This window comes from Dromaius novaehollandiae, chromosome 9 (genome assembly GCF_036370855.1).
Source record: "Dromaius novaehollandiae isolate bDroNov1 chromosome 9, bDroNov1.hap1, whole genome shotgun sequence".
Lineage (NCBI taxonomy): Eukaryota > Metazoa > Chordata > Aves > Casuariiformes > Dromaiidae > Dromaius > Dromaius novaehollandiae.
The window spans coordinates 12524886-12544310 of record NC_088106.1 but is presented as its reverse complement, the minus strand read 5'-3'; the positions used below and the strand labels follow the sequence as shown (position 1 = coordinate 12544310).

Below are 19425 nucleotides of genomic sequence, written 5' to 3'. Positions count from 1 at the left end.
CATGGTGATAGGATCATTCATTTCATGAATATGCAGCAAGGGGAGATTCCCTTCTTTTGGGTCCATGCAGAGTGTGCTGCATTGGAAAAGAGCTAACTCTATACTGCACATCTGATAATGTGACAAACAGCCAATTGCGAATTTAATTTATTCCACATCTCTAACTACTGATATATTCTAGCTGTATGCATTATTGCATGTATGAGCTTCAATAGCATAATAGGAAAGAAGAGAGTACAATATCATGAATTTCTAGTTTTTGGAGATGCTGTTCATAAGAAAAAGTTTGTGCTGTTCAACTGTGCTGCTGCTCAAATACAGAATGATCCTGCTTTTTAGCATCTGTGTAATGCACTCTTTGGCTGGCAACTCTGATCACATTAAATGGAATAATTATATCCATCAAGTGTCTGATTTTGCAAAATTTTATGCAGCTTTCCAGTCTTGTGATGTACAGCTTCTGTACATTTTTAGTGTGATCTAAGAATTTTTGGGTGAAATTCCCTGCTCTGTTATGTATGAGGTCAGCCTAAATGATCTGTCTTGGCCTTAAAAGGAAAACAAAATCCTATGAATCCATGCTTGACAGCATCTGGACATTTTGCTGCTCTACACTATGTGGAGGTCATGGTTTTGCAGACTCTGGAAAACTTTACTTAAAAATCTGTTTGCAAATCTGTGAGGAAATGTGTGACTAGGGGCTTTAGGTAGTCACAGTGGGGATATTATGCTAGCTAGTGACAGCAGTGTGTATCCTTTAGCTTGGGGGAAGCATGGTAATTTTTATGTACACTGTTTAAAAGGAAATCTCTTATCTGCTGTCTTATTTAATGCAACATAAACTCTTCAAGCACTCTTCAACCAAGCATTAGAAAAGCACTCTCTATCATTCAAATATATTTGATGTTGTGCATTACATATAGAAAGATTTGTAATTTAGTACCCTGAACACATCTTTTACTGTCCAAAGAACAACTTGGAAAGAAAGAAATTCAGGCAGAGCCTGAAGGGGTTGAAGAAAATGAACTCCTGCTGCAGTTGCACACTTGCACACATCTGGTGCAATTGAAATTTAAGAGCTGAGTACATCTACATCTGACCATGGTGAGGTCCAAACATTACTGTTGACACTAGTTTTCTTTTTGGATAGGCACACTGGCAGAGTCACTAGCGTGTGGAGCCTTGTCAGCTCTCTAATCTAATAGACTGTTCTTGCCCAGACCATTGTGTGTGAGTATTTTATGTACCGAATGCAGCCAGGTTTAATAATCAGCCATTTTCCCACCCTCTGCCAAACTTTTCCCCTTTTTTTTCAGGATTTAATGTTTGATTCAAAATCTGCTATGGTAACAAATTATATACATGTTTTAAAAAAATGAAAATAAAGATGGAAAGCAGAGTCACAAAAGGTAACAGGAGTTCAGAATAATGTCATCTTAGAGATTTTTTTTAAAAGACTTGAATTCAACCCCATTTTAAAATTGATTTTATTTCTGTTTCATATTCTGAAAAGCTTACAAAGAAATGGGTACTGCTTGAAATCATGACTGTAGCTCTGCATATTTAAAGTTGTGAAAGTCTTGCCTGTACAGCTTTGATTTGATCTGTTTGCTTTTCAGTTACTAGACTAGAAGTTGTGAAGCTTTTTAGGTTGCATTTTTCTCACTTGATATGGTTGTCTTCAGCTAGGACCTGTTGAGACTGTTTATGCTTATTGCTAATGATTAAATTGTCACTAGGAAGCTTTCCCCTTATATCTTTAAAGGGCCCTTTGCTTGCGTTTCTGGCGATGTGAGTTGCTGCTGTCATGTTCTGGGTTAGTGATGCTGGGAACCTCAGAGTGTCTCCCAGGAGTTTCTTATTCCATGCTGATCTGAATCTCGCACTGAATTACTGCAGCCTGAGTTAACCTTAAGCACTGCTTTTGAAACAAAAACCTGGATCTAGGTTCAAGGACCAGATGATTGCCTGAAACTAGCTGTTGGTTGCATGAAAGATGCTAGTAAAGGCATGTTTATCCAAGGTGTGAACTATTTTGATCTTTATGACCTGAGACAGAGCAGTTCCTGCCTCGGTCATGTGCAATGAATGATGCCACCCAGGTCTGTTGGCTGCCTTACCTTACTCAGAAAAGGCTTCTTCATGGTTTTGTTTGATGTGATATATTACACACGTGGTTTCTCTTCCCCTTTTCCTGTTGCTCCACGTGGAAAAGCAGCTACAAATCTGTAGCAATGGTCAGTTACTTGTCTAGATTATCAGTTAGCTAATGGGTAACTAATATGTACTCTGAGTTCATTCTTTTGGATGATGTAATTGGCAGATTTGTATAGGTAACAGCAATAATTCAATGTCTTTAACAAAAAGACAGGAGCCTAAAAGAAATGTAAAGGTTGGTGCCTTACCAAGCTTCCCCCGTGCACTTCCTCCTCAGGTTTCAGCACAGAGTGTTCTCTGGTCTGTATTTTTTCAGTCTGTTCCTAGCCGTGTGTTGGGGAGGTCTCCCTGAGATGAACTTTGACATGGTCCTGGCATTCACTGGAACTGCCTGAGTTTTGGGACTTCCCAGGATGATTAGTATATCTTTCTTAACTATGGCCTAAGCAACTCATTAAATTGTAGTGTATCCTCCTCCTTGTCTGTGTTTACTCCCAACTTCTGGAAAGCTGATTAGAGGCTTGGCAGGAACTGTATGGTTATGCTCTAGATACGTTTTGGATACGTTATTGTCACAGTTGAGGTATTGCAAAAGCCATGCTGTTCCCATCTTTTTCCTAGTGAGGTACCTCTTTTGATTGTGCAATATCTGTGGCTAATTACATGGCAATTGCAGTTTGCCACCAGCCACCCATAATTCATTCTCAGCTCCTTGGGGATGCAGATAAAAAAAGAAAGATAATGTTTTCTTTCTTCAGTCCAGTGATTTAGCTTGCCTCTTTTTTTTTTTTTTTTTTTTTTCCCCTCCCCAATCCCCTGCTCCTTCAGGTAATAAAGCCAGATGGTAGTGACAAAGAAACAGAAGCCACGCATGAATCAGATGTCCCTGAGGATATGCTGGGGACTTGTGTTCCTCAAGAGACAGTGAAAGGCAATGCTAAAAGTCCGGATGTCATTATAGAAGCTCAGTTTGATGATGATGATGCAGAGCGTGGACAAGACAACTTGCAGGATCTGTTGGCTGAAGACATTAAGAAACTTTCCCTGGATACTGGTGAAAAGGGTGAGTAGATCAGATTGCTGATTTCAACCTCTATTTGAGCAAACCGTTGACGTATTACTTTGTTGCCTTGCTTTGCTCCAAGTTATAAAATACAGGCGTAAAAGCTTAATGCCTTATCACTTCTATCCCTTTCTGCTAAACTGCCTTCATAGTTTTGAATGGATATTAAGGACTGGGTTTTATGCAGCTTTGATTGATGAAAGTAAATCTGTGAAACAGAAGTCACACCTCTAGATTTGCAATTTTCAGGGCTGTCTGGGGATTGCTGGTTGCTATTTCATTCAAGACGCTGCTGTAGCAGTTTCCTTCATTGCAGCTTGGCTGGCCAATCTGTGCATCTCAGTTTGGGGATAAGAATGTATTTCCTCAGGGGCAGTTAGGTTTGTTGCTGTTTTCAAACAGTTGAGTTATGAACAACTTAAAGATTTGGTCCATTTAAAAAGAAAATTGCACTAAAACCTAAAGCCAATTATGTGATTTGTTTTGAAGACAAACTTATTTTATTCTGAATTTGAATTTCATTCAAACTGTCAAATGTTGCTTAGGGCAAGATAAAATAAGCTCCCCTGTCCTGAACTATGCTATGTTGCTCTTTGCATGTCCTTTGTGGTATTAAATCCCCTAAGATCACCCGTCCTGAAGGACTGTGTGTTGAAAGGGCTCTGACGATTGGTCCATCTAACATGTGCCTTCAGCTGTTGGTGAAAAATCTGCCAGGACAGATAATCTGGTGCATTCTTAATGCACATCCCAGTTATTCAAAAAAGATGATGGTGGTAATTTAGGGCTTAAGCAGTTATTGATCTCTGACAAATCTTGCTGTTTGTTGTAAAGCTCTCCTTGGTATTCTCCTGAGGGATTGCTTTTGAAGATGTGCAGACCTCTGCCTATACTGTTGGTAGATTTCCATTTTCGCACCCATCTGTTAATAGAAATGGAAATAACGTTTGAGTAGGAGTGTTGTAGTGTTTATTACAAAACACTGGTTTCAGCTGATGAATGGAGCTGCCCCCTCACCAGTTCATGATGCTGTTTCCTTCTGGCAGTCTCCATTGTCTTGGAGATTGCTTGAGTTACTGCCAAGGTATGTGAACCAACTTCCATCTTGCTCCTTTACCTTCTAGTGTAAGGCTCGAGTTGGGAATTACTGGGATTGTCCACTGATGTTTTACGTAACTAATTATTAACCCCATCTGTTTTGCAGTGTTGGACAGTTGGTTCTAGTTGTGTACTGTTGAGGTGCCACTTTGATTCCTCAAATCAAAATCTCCTGATGTGCTACAGACTCACATGTCTGTTGCATCTCTGTTTTTGCTTCTAGTAGCAATGCAAAATCAAGGGTCAGAGAATGCATTCTAGTTTGCCAGTATCTAAAATAAATACAGACTGAGCAAATGTTTTATTTTACCTGTATAACTGCGCTTTGATGTGAAGGAGTCACCTGTGCTTGGTGGGAGTTACTTTTCTTGTTGCTTTGTAATCCCTCAAGATATTCTGGCATAACCCGTGCTGGAGACTCAAATCATCTCTTAAAATCTATGTCACTTGAGTCTATTTTGCCATTTAATTCTCTTTGGAGAATATTTGCAGGGCAAATGTTAGATCAACATATCTACACAGTCAAAATCCAAACTGCCTTTCCATTAGAACTGTCTAAGCCAACTGTTTTCTTCTAAGTCCTCTCCTTGTCCAGCCTAAACAGGCCTTCTGGTTGGTGTGAATGTGCCAGTTAGAGTTCTGCTGAGTTTGTATTTTGCTATCACCTCTTTTAATAGCTGCTTCAACTCCTTTGGCTATATCACCCATACAAATTTTTCTCTAGTTTCTCCTTGCTCTTCTTTTTAAGGCCCTCTTTTTTTTAAACATATAAAGTTTATGATGATGCTTTTTCTGAAGGTGTTTTTGAGCAGTTAATGATTGCTTTGGCATGTTTCCTGTCTTTCATGCAATTTCTCATATCATCACTTATCCAGATTTTAAGGCTTGCCTGGAAAACAGCTATAGTTATTCTAGCATCAGTGATAACTGTCATGAAAAAAAAAAAAATCTTGCCAAATTCTACCCTCAGGAGAGCCAGGTGTGGCTCCAGTGCTTTTTAAAAGGACCAAACATACACTTTTTCAAGGCAGAATTTAGCCTCAAAGGATGGTATCTGCTGGACTTCTTAGGGCCAGCCACTGGAATGTCGTACCGGCACGTGAAGGTAGAGCGATTTGCAGGGTTGGACTGCAGTGGTTGGAAGTGCCCTTCCTTGTGCAACGTTGGCCTCTCCTGAGAACGCTGCTTGGCTGATGCTGCCTGTTGTACTTTTCTTTCAGGCTAACTGCTTATGAGGCTTCTCCTCTATGTTCTGGAAACAACTACTGCAGCAGAATATGGAAGTGGATGGGAGATGAGCTCCCATGGGGGAAATTCCTTGTTGTGCCACCAAGATCAGTGTTTTATTTGCTTCCCCTGAAAGCCTAGCTTTGTAGAAATTGCAAATTCATTGCATGAACTCGTTGCATGGAGAAATAATCCGTGGCCAGTGCAGCTCTCCAATTAACATCTGTAGTGGGCTTCCCCCCCTCCCCCCCCCCCCCCCAAAATATTGAAGTCAGGCTTCAAGCTGAATGAAGATGCAGTCAAGGATATCATGTTTAATAAAATCAAGAAACTGTCCCTTATGCTCTCACCCACATGTTCTCTGTCTGTTTATATATCTGTAGGCATATATGTGCATGTATATACAAAACAAAATCCAAAACAACCAAAACCACAGATTTCAGGGGGTGAAAAATATCAATAGCTACCCCAATAGAATAAAAAACAAATTTTATTCACTGTGGGGGAGAAAGGATTAGAGGAAAAACACAGAGCCAATTGACTCTAGGCATTACTAGATGGTGTTCAAATCTTTGTGTGTGTATACACGTTCTGCAGATTGCTCTGCCTCAGTTGCAAGATGGCTTTTGTCCCTTCGGATGGAGGAGTGGAATTACATAACATCTTTGTCTCATTTGTTCCACTGCTGATGGTCGGAATGAACCATGAATGAAAAATAAAAGTAGACATGTCATTAGGGTAAGAGCACTCTGGGTCACACTGGGAATGCGGGCTGTTTTGATATCTTTTCTACCCTGGCCTGTGTCCCGTTGGTTGTGGTGGCTCTGTTCCTCTTCAGAGCATCAGCCCCTCTCTCCATCCCTAGCTGCATGCTGGGGCAAAGTATTCCAGATTGGCCCTTGCTGTCAGAAGCTCTTAAGCATGAAACTTTGTGTACACTGATTATTATGGTCCAGGTTTAGGTGGGCTGAATTTATCTGAAGTCATAGTATCTTGGGCAGCTTATGCTAATTTGGAGCTTCAAGACTGCTAGGAAGTCTTCGGCTTGGTGCTGCAGGCTAAGACTCAGACGTCCTATCTGTCTTAATGAAGTACTGCAGTTATTGAGGGTCTGAGGGCTGTGCTTTCCTGTCCATTTCTTCCTAAGACCCAAAAGAGACGGGATAAACGTGAGGTAAATCCACAAAACTGAAGAGACCAGTACATTCAGCCTGATTCTCAGTGCATGTAATTTATGAAAGTTCTCATGCTCTCATAAAAGTGCCTTAGTCTCGCTTTGCTCAAGGATGATTAAATAAAAACTCGTAATCGATGGCACTATGCCAAAAGCTGTCCTTGTCAAACTAGTTTGTTCTGCTTTTCTGAATTCTTCTTGCTAAGTTGGGTTAAAGATTATCTTCAGAAAAGTGTCTGATCTAGGAAGTGGTGAGCCCTTCTCCAGCAAGCAGTTCCACACAGAGCAGCAATATTAACTTGTTTAAAGTTAGATTTCCCAAGTATTAAGTTCTAGGATGCAGGTTGGTCTTAGCAAGGTTGGCAATCCCTCTCCTCTTGCATTTCCAGCTGTTATTTCCAAGGTGTAAATATCTCTGCATGCTGATCAAACCTTCTCTTTGTTTTCTCTTAACAAAGAATGAGCACCCTGATTGTCAGATCTGAAGAAAAGTTTCTCAGCTCCCTTGTTAGTGTCCCTTGAAACCTTTCTAGAGTCCCTATGCCCTCTTGAAAGGCAGGCAGAGAACCAAGCATAGTATCCCGGCAGCAGTCTTAGCAATACTGGGTACAGAGAAAAGATTACCTCCAAATCCTTCTTGGTATTTCTTTTTTTGCTTGGAAGTCCTCTGTGCTTTAGTTTGAGACCTCTGCTTACTCTGTGTCACTGCTTTCCAAAAAAAAGCCATCCACCACTGGACATAACCTTTGCCAGATGTGCGATTTCTTTCCTTCATCCTCATTCACATTCACTATTGGAACAGAGGTAATCAAACTTTATCTTATCAAGTGACAAGCCTATGACTTGTCACTGCTGTAAAAGGATTTTCGTTATACTATATTTCAGTATGTAATAAAAAATAGAAACTTTTCTGTTTCCTTCCAACCCAGGAAAAGTGCAAGATGTTCCGTACAGAATATTTTATGATGCTATATCCCTCCCTAGACTTGTGTCACATGAGTTTCATACAAATGTGAGCTGCCTCTTGTTAAATATTGGAATCAGATTATTCTGTTAAAGAAACATCAGCAATCAAACAGTAGCAGCTACTTGTACTCTTGAGAATGGCAGCTGTGCTCATAAAAGTGTGTTAGTCTTTCTTTGCTAAAGGATACTCAAATAAAAGTTTGTAAAATGGTGTCACTGTGCCAAAAGCTATCCTCGTCAAACTAGTTTGCTCTGCTTTTTTCAGCTCTTCTCATGAGAGATCTTACTTTATCAGATGCACAGAGTATCCTGCTTCCCACGGGGTGGCTCTCAGAAGTAATCAAGTTGGTGGACTGGCTGCCCTGGCAGCAATCAGATAGCTGTGTTTGTTCAGGATTTCCACTTGCTTGCACCTACGCTTCTGCAAGTCAGTCTGTGTAAACGTCCGAGGCTTGCTCACTGCCTTAAAGTAACAAAGTTTGAATAGAAATTGCTTGTTTGCAAGCAGAGTAAACTGAGAACAAACTCAGCCAATTGTGTGAGGGAAGATCAAATCAAATAACTAATAGTTACTAGGTAAAGTCAACACAATCTGGGTTGGAGCTGCTGCAGGACTTGGTCCTGTCTGCCTTCCTGTTCAGCGTTGGCCAAGTAGTCTCCGGTCAGTCTCTTTTTAAGTCAAATGTGACTGTCACAGTCTCTAACCTTAGTAAGTCAGAAATCACAGACTAAAATCACTCAGTGACCAAATCGCTATTGACTGGAGGCTGTTACTGAATATCTTGGGGTTGCTTGACTTGGCCATGATAATGGCAATCTATGGTATTTGGTATTTATGCAATAGGGCCATGTAATAGTGCAGGAATGGGATCTGTGCTTTTTGGATCCTTCAGCAAGAGGGGAGAATGTATATATAATTTAGAATACAAGTCTCTGTGTTTTCTGCTCGTGCATCCATGCTCTGTTTTGTGCGCTCCCTCGCTCTCTTTTTAAGTGTGAGCAGGTGCCTAGCCGTTTGTTGTGCCTTTAGATGCTTCCCTGTGCACCAGGAGCTCTTCTGCAGTTAGCGTCCCATATTGGGGTAGGAAGAGTTTAGACAGATGCTGCTATCTCTCCCCTCCTTGGCCACATCTGTTGGTAGGGAAAGGAAGACGATAATGAGAGTCTGTGTAATGTGCTGTTCCTCCAGTCTGCTTAGGTTCCCCCTTCTTTCAGTTTAGCTGCCATGAAACCTGTGACAAACTTGGAGCCCACCAACCTCACTGGCTGCTAGAAGGAATAAATGTCCTTCTCCCTTCTCTTCAGAGACTCCCATTTACTGAGTGCTGTTAAGGAGTCTTCTCTCTTTTTTTCCTAGCCTCCAGCTTTCTGGAGATGGATTGTCTCCACTGCATAGCTCTTAACATTTCTAGGCCACAGCAGAGTGAAAACGCACCAGGAAATCTTCTCAGTTACATGGCTTTTAATAGAAATCCTTGAGGTGGAACTGTCAAAAATCAGATCAGTTTCACTCTGCTGAAGGCTGGAAAACCAGCAGAGAAGCTGGAGCTGTTTCAGCTGCTCGAGACGGCTCAGCATCAGTTTATCCTAGGTTCATGTTTGCAAGTCTCTGGTGTTAGCTCTTTTGGTAGTTACTCTAAATTATCTTAAATGAGAGCATAGGGTCTTAAAAAATAAACAGCATAACAACTTAAGAAAAGTGTTCTACCGGTGTTGAAGAAATGAGGCTTTACTGTAGTGTTGATTAAATGCTACAGGCTGAATAAGCTTCAGTTATTCTTTTGTTGCATAGCTGAAGCCTGCAATGGAAGTTAATGTTGTGACAGCTTCTTATGCTGTTCTTCCCTAGTAAGTTATCTTGACCCCGAAATGACTTTTCAAGCAAGGCGAAAAGAAAAAAAATTACTCATGCAATTAGGTAACAGGAATTAGTTTAAGTTCAGCACATGACCATATGTTCCTGAATTCACCTGTGTTTCTCCCCTGAGTTACAAGTTTAGGTCATATAAGTAAGAGGGCATGATACTGAGAATGAATGGTGGGTGTAAAGATAAACATATTAGAGTATGATCATTGTTAGCAGCAAGATTTCCAGGATGAATCAGATAAAGATTCATTCAACTAACATATTTTCCATGTAGTGGTAAATTTGGACACAAACACTTCAGGAACAAATGCACATACAGGAAGGAAGAACATTTAAATAGGCAAAATGTTCAATGGAAATTTTTTTGTAATGTTTTAATTTTACTCGTCCTTAATTTAATAAAATTGTGTTTATGGAGACTGCAACACTACCTGATTTTTTTAGGAGATTTAATCCTGCTGCAATAGAGCTTCCAACCCCCCAGCTGACTGGCAGCTTCTCAGGGATATCAGAGGGTCAGGAGGCCTGAATGCCAGTGCTATGACTGTAGTAATTTTGGAATATGGCTACTGAGACAGATACCATTTGATCTTTTGGGCTAGGTGGCACCTTATGAAAATGATCTTGATTCTTTGTTGTGAATCAGGCTTGGAGGAGTCTAAGAAAAAGTGATGCTTCTATCTCATCATTCTGCTATCTCCTCCATAATGCCTAATGGAGGTGCTAAACATAAGTAAATAATTACATGCTTGGCTGAGTTGTGTATGTAAGGAGGCCAGCTGTACTCCTATTCACATTGCCTTTGTTCTGTATTATTGCAGATGTTTGTCTTTTTGCTGTATAGATCTATTATTATGCCCTTCCTTTTCCTCTCTGAGGGTCTCCACCCATCTGTGTGTCTTTGGAAATCTTGCTAATCATAGGAATCTCCTGCTCCTCATGTTTGGTGTGCCACTGGGCATGCAGATGTGTAAATTCAGGTGTTCAGACCTGAACAGCTGTGGCAGGATGAGGCTGTTCAAATGAATATTTGAAGAAGACATCTCTCAACGTTATTCGTGTTCTCTAAGCATGTGGTTTTGTGATGAGACAATGCAGAACTTCTGCATGGTTTGGAGCCGCTTTGCTGTTACATGTGCAGAGCCCTCTTGCACTGTGCACAGGAGCTGTTCAGCTGATCTTGGACGAGCTCTGCTTACCCCTTGTTAAATCCCAAAGCTGTTGGCTTAACAGTCTTGTCATGGTGAACTTTCTACGTTCCCACCATCAACAGCGGAAAGCTACATGTGTGTAGATACACGTACTCGCAAAATGCTGCTTCTTGCATGGTGTTTGCCCAAGTACAGTGTCTGGTGCCAAGTGAAACGGCCCTTTCACCATCATAGCAGCGACAGGATTCCAGGTGGAAGGCTGCTGCGCGGGCCGATCCTGCCGGGCTGCTAACGCGGTGAGCCCGCTCCTAGCCTTGACTAGCGAAGGGGAGGCTTGCAGAGGGCGTGCTGTCATCTACTGCATGGGGGGCTTTTCAGCCTTGTTCCTTGCAGCAGTGTGGCTTGTGTGATTGTGTTGGCTGTCCTTCTCCCTCACAAATTTTAAACGCGTTGTTTTCAGTCAAATTTTGCAGGGGGAAGCAGTCTTCAAGAACTGGGGTTCCTGTAGGTTTTGTGGCAGTGGGCGGTTGGGAAGGAAGAAGAGGCTGAGTTAGCTCACTCTTACCTGCACCTTGCAGGCTCCATGCGGCAGAAATCTGCCAAGATCAGGAGTAGCTCAGATCCTGCCTTTGTAGGTACCGAAATACCAGGGACTGTTTTTTTTTTTTTTTTTTTTTGCGGGGGGGAGGCAGGACCAGGTATGAATGTGAACCATTGGTTGCTACCAGCAATTTTGTGTTCTAAAGGAAAAGACTGCTTTGTGCCAATAAATACCGGTGACAGAATATTGTATTAACTTCTAAACATTAACACATTTCATTCTCATTATCCCTAAAAAGGAAGATCGCAGCAGTATGATGTAATTTGGGGCAAATCTGTGCGTGTGTTTGTATATACTGTTGTTTTGGGTTAAGTGAATTTTCATTTCCATGTGTCTCTTGTCTTGATATAGACCAAACTTCCAAAAACACATATTTTTTGAGTGTGATGTACCATCCTTGAGAGGAAATTTATAATTAACTTGTTTACATCACTTTGTTTATATGTCTGATACTAAAACACAATATGCTGAAAACTGCGTAATGAAACAGACATCAAAAAACTTACGTGTTGTTACTTCTTTAGTAAGCACTAAACTTGGCTTTTGAAAGGTTTACAGAAGTTCTGGAGTCTGAGCACCAACCTAAAGTGTAGTATTATGTTTTTCTAAAACCTTGATATCAGCAGTGTCTTCTGATGGGATTCTTAGATATGCCCATGTGAAGTAGAACAACTGACTACTTAAAAAGATTTTTTTTTTAGCTGAAGTAGCAAACATTGAACTTTTTTAAAAAAAACTTGTTTCTTTCTGTCCAGGGAGGGAATTTTTTTTTCCAGTCAGTTGTTTTTGAGATCTGAAACTGTGATATATTTTCACTTGCAAGTGGATATTGCATCTTTAATTGTATTCTTTTTGGACAGAATTGTGAATTTCCACGGTGACCAATGCAAACCTAGTGAAAATAATTTTGGATCTGTCACAATTAATCAGAATTCTAGTCTGATGACTTTTGGTCCAGTTTGGCCATTTGGCCATCTTTTAAATGTCACGGTAATCTAATTGTAAAAGGAGATTTTGGGGGCTTAAAAAAAAAGTTTGACCTAGGAATGGCTGTCAGGCAAAACTGTACATTAGAGCTGTCTAAACTGATCTCTTACAGAGGGAGGCAAATTCCACAATGTCTTGGATCTACTTTGTTGGTAATAACTTAACTAATTTGAGAGGCTTTCTTATTTAGTGCCTAATTTTTTTAAGTAAAACTATTACAATTTTGGTTTGTCAGATAATCACTGAAAGGAAAACACTAAGGTTATAATATAGTTTCACTGGATCCGAGCTGCTTAAGTGTGTTTTCACTGTAAGATAAGCTTATGAAGTATTGCCCAAGCTAACATAGTAAATCTTTTTCAAAAAACATGTCTTTGCTCAGGGTGGAAATATTGAATGGTCATTGGATAACCGCTACAGTAAAGGGGTCAGAATAATTCATTTTTAGTTTGGAACACAAAGCAAAGAGTCTTTTCCCACCTCCTCTGCCCCAAATGCTGCTTCTCTCGCCACTTAACTCTCCTTTAGGATTACCTCTGTGGATATACCCTGTTGTGGGAGATGTCACATCTCCCAGCTCAGATCTTCTAAAAACATCAGTCTCCAGTGGGGCCCTGATACCTCTCTGTCCATCCACACACCAAATTCCAGCTTCAGTGGGGAAAAGGGAAACATGCGATGAAAGAGAGGGTCTGTGACAACCGTATTTATCGGGACTTGTGTATTGGACTCTCTGTCACAGTATATTGCTGTCTTGATACCGAGGCCTCTGACTAGTGATTTCACAACTGAGCCGGATGGACTTTGGATCTGGGTTATAATTCTCCTCTCTAAACAGAGAGGCTTGTCATTAGGGAGCCCTCATTGCTGGTCCTCTGCTGATGTTGACCTGTAATTTAGATGCAGCCCTAGTGCCAATAAACTTTTGACTTCAGAAGGAGCCAGCTACAAGCTGTAGGAAAGTCCACATATATTAGCACCAGGTGTTTTTTTCCCTCTCCCTTGTTTCAGGAGCATTGCTCATCTGTAAATGTATGCAATGATAACTAAAGCTAGATTAAGAAAGATGGGCATGAATGAGTATGTGGCTGGAATAGTCTTTCTTCATTTGTTCTCTTGACAGTTTAGTTGTGGATCCTAATCTCTCTCTGCTGGCATTTCATTCTGGGAGGGATACTGAAATTGGAGAGACCCCTGAGGAAGAAGGTGCACTCCAGCCAGCCAAAGCCCTTGGGTGATTTTGACTGTGAAATTCTACTGTGTGCCACAGTGAGAGTTTGGATGTTTTCTAGTACTTGTAGTAGGTTCCCAGGGGCTCAGCTTTGGCAGAGTGGGGTGAAGTGCTTCAGTCCTGCCTATTCTTCATCCCAGGCAAAGGCCATGCCAGTGACCCATATGCTGTCCCCCTAACGGCAGCTCTGGGATGCTGTGCTTTCACATGCAGCTATGTGATATCTTCCAAGGACACAGCTGCTGGCTCCTTTTTTGACAGGGAAGGCTGCTTCAGTGAAAAAGTGCAAGAGACTTTTTGGAGAAATAGGAATTGGAAAGGAAAATGGAAAGAAGTCAGCGTTAATAAGGGCATATTCCTAGAGCGTGGCTCCCGGTGCTTTTCCCTTTCTTGTTCTTGTCTGTTGTGCCTTGAGTCGGTGCTGTCTTTCCGCTATGCCGTGGAAGCAGTGAATGCAAACCTTGCTTTCCAAGTACGTTTCGATCTGGTTTCTCTTCCAACCAGTATGTGCCGTTCAGTGGGAGAGAGTTCCTTCCAGTAACCCCCGGGCTTGGGTCAGGTGTGCCTGAACCACATGGTCTTTGGAAGACTACCAAATCCTCACCGCCCACTGCGCCTGCCAGTGCTGCTTTGTTTCAGATCGTCCCGTTCTTTGTCCTAGCTGTCTTTATGGTTGGCACACTGTAAGCTCATGACTATTAACGGATGGCTTGAAAAATTTTAAGAAAACAAAGGCAGCTCCTTGCTTTTATTCTCAACTAACTTATTTCCTGATATGACCTCTAGCTGACAGAGATCTTACAGGACCTAAACAAATGAGGTGCGCAACTTAGGTATCCCCATATTTCAAGCTGTTTTTAGTTATCCAAGCAATTTTTTCAAACTTATTTGTCACCATGAGACGCTATGGAGGTTTTATTCCTTAGTAACCCTTGTTATTCCAAGTTGAGTCACTTCACATGGAGAAATAAAAAAGAAAGGGGATTGCTGCTGGTCTTGATACTTCTTTTTTCCCAAGGGAAAAATTGAAGATTTTTATTTTTAAACTGCTGCGTATTATATCTGTCTGTTCTCCTCTCAGCCTTGCTAGGAAGTCAGTAAAGATATGATAAATGAAATGGAGTTGCTTAGGTTCTTCTGAAAAAAATCATCTCTAGGGAGCGCCCAAATCTGAGGAGCTTCGTAGCAAAAGGCAAAGCTGGGGATAATTAGCAGCATATGAAAACCAGAGTATGTCATTAGAACGATAGCCGTCATTGTCAAGCGACTGCTGCTGTAGCGTTGCCTGAAGGCAAACCAGTCCATCGACCATCTGTGAACGTGCCCTCGTGATGGCGGTGCACAGCCGTAACCCTCCGGGCTAGCTGCTGACAGAAGAGCCGCCCTCCTGGGCCTGCATTAGCTCCTGCCTGCGCTCGGGCTCCCGGCAGCTGCGGCGCTCCCCACGCGGAGCCTGCTCGCTCTTCATCCATCATGTCACCAGCAGCTTCTGCGGTGGGGCCCTGCGGGACAGATGGGTGTCACCCGGGGGCCTGGGGCCGGGTGTCACCACTGTTCTCCCTGAGGCTTTCTGGCGCGCGTGTGAGCACTGTTGGCCTTCTGGAACGCAGTCGTCAGTGCAATGTTGCTTTATCTTGTGTCTTCTAAGGGAAGCAGTGACAGCTACGTCCCTTGGAGCTTGCAGTCAGCGCCCCGGTCTCTTTTTAAGACAGCAAATTTCTCTTGAACACTCAGGACCTGACTTTAGCATGTGTGCTTGGTGGATGTGACTTCCATAGAAGTGGAAAAAGGCAGGCGTCCTCCACAAGCCCTCCAGCGAAGAGCACATGGATGTTTCCATCCTAAAAACACTTCTAGACTGGTAACCACAGGCTCTCAGCAGTAATTTGGCTCGCGAGGGCCTGGTCCCAGCATTCTCCCTCGTGGCAAAGATCACTCTGGCTGTTTGTAAATACTAAAAAGCATTCAGTGTGCCAGCTACCTATAACAAATGCTTTCAAACTCAGATACTTGAATATTTGAAAATTGCGGACTAGAATTTAGTTGGCAGTTGGTTTAAATATTCTTGGTATCTGGTGAAGGAATTTCAGGGGAGGGAACGTGGCTGTTTGTCATACGTAGTGATTACTTTCATAGGGCTTTTTAACAATCCTGGTCCGGAGCCGAAGAGGGTCAGCTTAGTAGATGCGGTTTCAGTTTCTAAGATAAACATACATTTTATAACTTTGCATAACATTTTTTGAGGAAATTAAATATTAAATGAATGTATGGACATAAGGGACTATTTATGTAATATTAATGACTCAACTAAGAAATGCCAGGAAATTCATGCAGTTTTTGGTATTTAATAAATAGAATGTGTTTTCCACCATTTTGTTTATTATGGCTGGTATAATGGTACTTGTAAAGTTTGGGTTTATTTTGATTTTTGTTGTTTTTCAGCAGATGTGCACAAAAAGTGAACATATATTTGCTCTCCATTGTAGTCTGGAGAAATAAAAAATGTTTAATGCCTAGCTATTCTAACACTTAAGAGATCTTTCTCATTTCAGTTAGGACTAATACATGCACCGTGTATTGTAATTTACACCAAAGGACCAATATAAGTTGGTGATGGAGATTTAGTACAGTAACTTGTTTCTCTTTCCTGTTTGATACAGTGAAGGCTGTTGGGATTGGTGGTGTGCACAGAACAAAGCAAGATGATGCGCCCAAGGTGAATGATCCCAAGGTCCTTCCTGATAAGTTTCTTCAAAGGACAGCCAAAGTAAGTCCATGTAGGATGACAAGCAGGCATGTGTATCAGAAGCATGCTAGTGCATTATGCTCCAAAAAGCTGAACTAAACCACCCTTGGCCTCCCTGTCATCTTCCATCTGTTGGTCTTTGAATCTCGTTCCCTGTTGTGAGGAGAATGATCGTCTGATCTGATAAAATTCAAGTGTCTTGTTATTTTTACCAGTTATCCTAGTTTAAATTCCATTTGTTTGCTGGGCAAAATTACTTAGTAAGATTCAGAAAAAGATTGGATACTAATAAGAATGTGAAGACTTCCAAAGTTGTCAGAATTAATTCTTGCAGCTTTTGGAAAGACTGTTGGGGCTGTTGATTCAAGATCTAAGTCAATCTCTGAATGTTAAGAAACCAGAAAAAGATCGCTGAGTCAGACTGGGTCAAGTCTTTCCCACATCTTGCGCTTTCCTCTGCAGCCTCTGGTTCTGGTCCCTGTTCTGCGCTGGACTGTCCTTTGGTCTCATCCAGCGTGGCAATTCCAGTGCTCAGAATTGCACAGAGGTGCCACTCCTGAAGCCTTCTGGAAGGATTCTTCTGTATAAATTTAGGAAATCAGCTATATTTCTGTTATCCAGTGATTTATTATGGTCTACAAAAATATAGTCTGGATGATCACCTCTCTGGAACAATTACTTAATGATATTGTAATTTATTATTCTTTTCAAAGCTGTATTGTACAAAGGTAAAACAACCCCTAACTTCAGAAAGCACAGAGAGGAAAGAACTGCCAAATTCCCCACAGCACATCCTTTCCTGTGGTTAGCATTGGATCCGCCAGAGGCACCGTTTTTGAACTGGCCTGTTCTGCACTGAATGTTGAAATCACAGGCTGAGGATACAAATGAAAGATTTTACAGGAGTTGCTTGTATGTTGTGGCTAATTCTCTGCATTTGGAAGCATCTGCTTCTTGTCTGGTTTTGTTCTGTAATCAAGAAAATTGCTGTAGAGAGCTAGCGGTTGGAAGGCACTTAGCTCTTCTATAGCCATGAGCAAGATGGCAAAAAAATACATTGTAAATAGGTACTCAATTAAGAAATGTGTGCGCGCACACCAACGGAAAACATGATACAGGCTTTTTGTGAACTTTCCAGATATTCTGCTGAGTCTCTATGTATCTCTATTCTGTTATGGAAAATAAGTTTCTCTGAAGGTGTTAGCTGTAGAAACCTTTGCCTCTTCCAGGTGGTCTATATTTTGGAGAAGAAGCATTCTCGAGCAGCTACAGGCTTCATCAAGCTTCTGGCAGACAAGAACAGTGAACTCTTCAAGAAGTGTGCCATGTTCTCACCTGTGGACCACAGAGTGCCTAGGGCCTATGTGTCCTTGGCTGATTGCCCTTCAGACTTTGCAGCCAGACCTGAGGACTATTCAAATACGCTCTTCATCTGTCGCATAGTGGACTGGAAAGAAGACAGCAACTTTGCAACAGGGTATGTGGCTGCCATTGGAAGTAGAGATAAGATTTCTAGTCAGGGTTCTTAGTTTTCCTTAGCTTGATACATGCAGTAGAGACAGGAATCTGTTAACGAGACAGGTGTCTTGCATCCCTGTTATAGCTGGTGAAGTAACTGTGGTGATGCTAAGGGTATATCCTTGCTAGTTAAATCTCACAGCTATGTAAAGTTAGTTTCTTTTGATGCTTCCTTCAGTGTGCTGGCACATGACAGCATAAATGAGTGTAGGATCTATGCTCAGGCGAGCTTTTAGTCTAGAGGGAAGAAACACAAGCACTTGGCCTGACCAGCATGGACATGCTAGGGTGCTGGGCAGCCTCTTGGTCTTTCTTCTCTTCGTGCAAAAGGAGTACAAAGCATGTAGCTGTTTCACTTCTGTCAGAGGAGTGTCAATGGCTGTGAGGCTCACCTTTGTCTTTTTAAGCCCTTACTGATACTAAGTAGTAAGTCACAAATTTTGTGGTATTTAAATTTGCTTTGCTTCAAAGAGTGCTAGAAATCAAGCTGTTGCTCCTGAAACAGAAAGGTGTTGCATGCCGTACTTTTTAGGAGGGAATGTAAGGCCCTTCATGCTGTCCAGAGTACATATCAGAGGCACTTCCATGAAGGAAGAGGTTTTAAGACAGGCCTACTCAAATGGCTGATGCTGGGCTGGATCCAGATAGCAAGTTCATTTTGCCTTTCCCTGGGGCAGACTCTGTATTTTTCAGTATTTTTGTGCTCTTTTGGGAAAAGCTGCAGTGCACCATGCACCTAGCTGGAGCAGTCCCACTATTTCCTGTAGAGTAGGCCTCACTAAGTAATGGTGGACATGGGTAAACTTACGCAGTTATCTTGGGAAAAACTGAGTAGCCCTGGTCTATTCAGTGATCCCAAGTAGATAATTCTGAGCTATGGCAATGCTGTGGTCAAATCTTAGAGGTGTTGGGGATCTGGATGTAATCTGGATATAATCTGGAGTATGTGCTGTACTGGGAGTGATGCTGGGCAGCTGTACTGGGCAGAAAGCCACCTTCCTCTTCCCCTTGCAAAGCTGTTCTGATGGGGTAGCACAGATGATGCACAGTGTCAGATAGCAGAGAGTTTTTTACTGAGTCATCTCAGCTCAAAACTGCTGGTAAAACTTAAAAATTATATAAAACTTTTTTTTAAAGCAAGTGTGTTGGCACAGATCTGTCAGCTCTAAAACTAAAAGTAAATTAAACTGAAGCCCCTGTTTCCCTTGATTTTTTAAGTTTGTTATCAGTTGCGGCTGCTTTGTGTGCCCAGTAATAGCAAGTTCCATGTGTACTTCTTGAGAACCACGTGAGCAGCTAAGTCACTCAGTATTTCCTAGCTAAACTGCATGAACTGAAGTGGCCTCCCTTGGAGCCCCTCTTAACTAGGGGCTGGCTGTGCTGTGAACTTCCCTATGACTAAGTTTCTTACTGGCAGAGATTTTCTTTGTCTTCCTCTGACTCCAAAAGAGAAAAGACTGGAGGGTGATTGTACTGCTTGGCTTCTTGTTGTGAACAACCCTTCTTTTCAGTACAACTGGAGGAAATTAGGAGAACTGGCTAATGTCTTGTTTCATTGGCTACTGAGTGTTTCTCTAATTTGTGCTTCTGACAGCATTGTATATTTTCATCTGGCTGTTTCAGTAGTTTCCAAGATGTA

The 19425-nt window shown here is 41.7% G+C and overlaps 1 protein-coding gene across 7 annotated transcripts in view; it reads left to right on the top strand.

The window, feature by feature from the left end:
* The window catches only part of DIS3L2 (DIS3 like 3'-5' exoribonuclease 2), a 203533-nt gene that overhangs the window by 61327 nt on the left and 122781 nt on the right, over positions 1–19425 (top strand). For all 7 annotated transcript variants that reach the window (XM_064516730.1, XM_064516733.1, XM_064516734.1 and 4 more), the window contains 3 exons: positions 2986–3220; positions 16183–16289; positions 17498–17745. In XM_064516730.1, coding sequence (XP_064372800.1) covers positions 2986–3220; positions 16183–16289; positions 17498–17745 — 590 coding nt within the window. The remainder of the gene's footprint in view (positions 1–2985; positions 3221–16182; positions 16290–17497; positions 17746–19425) is intronic.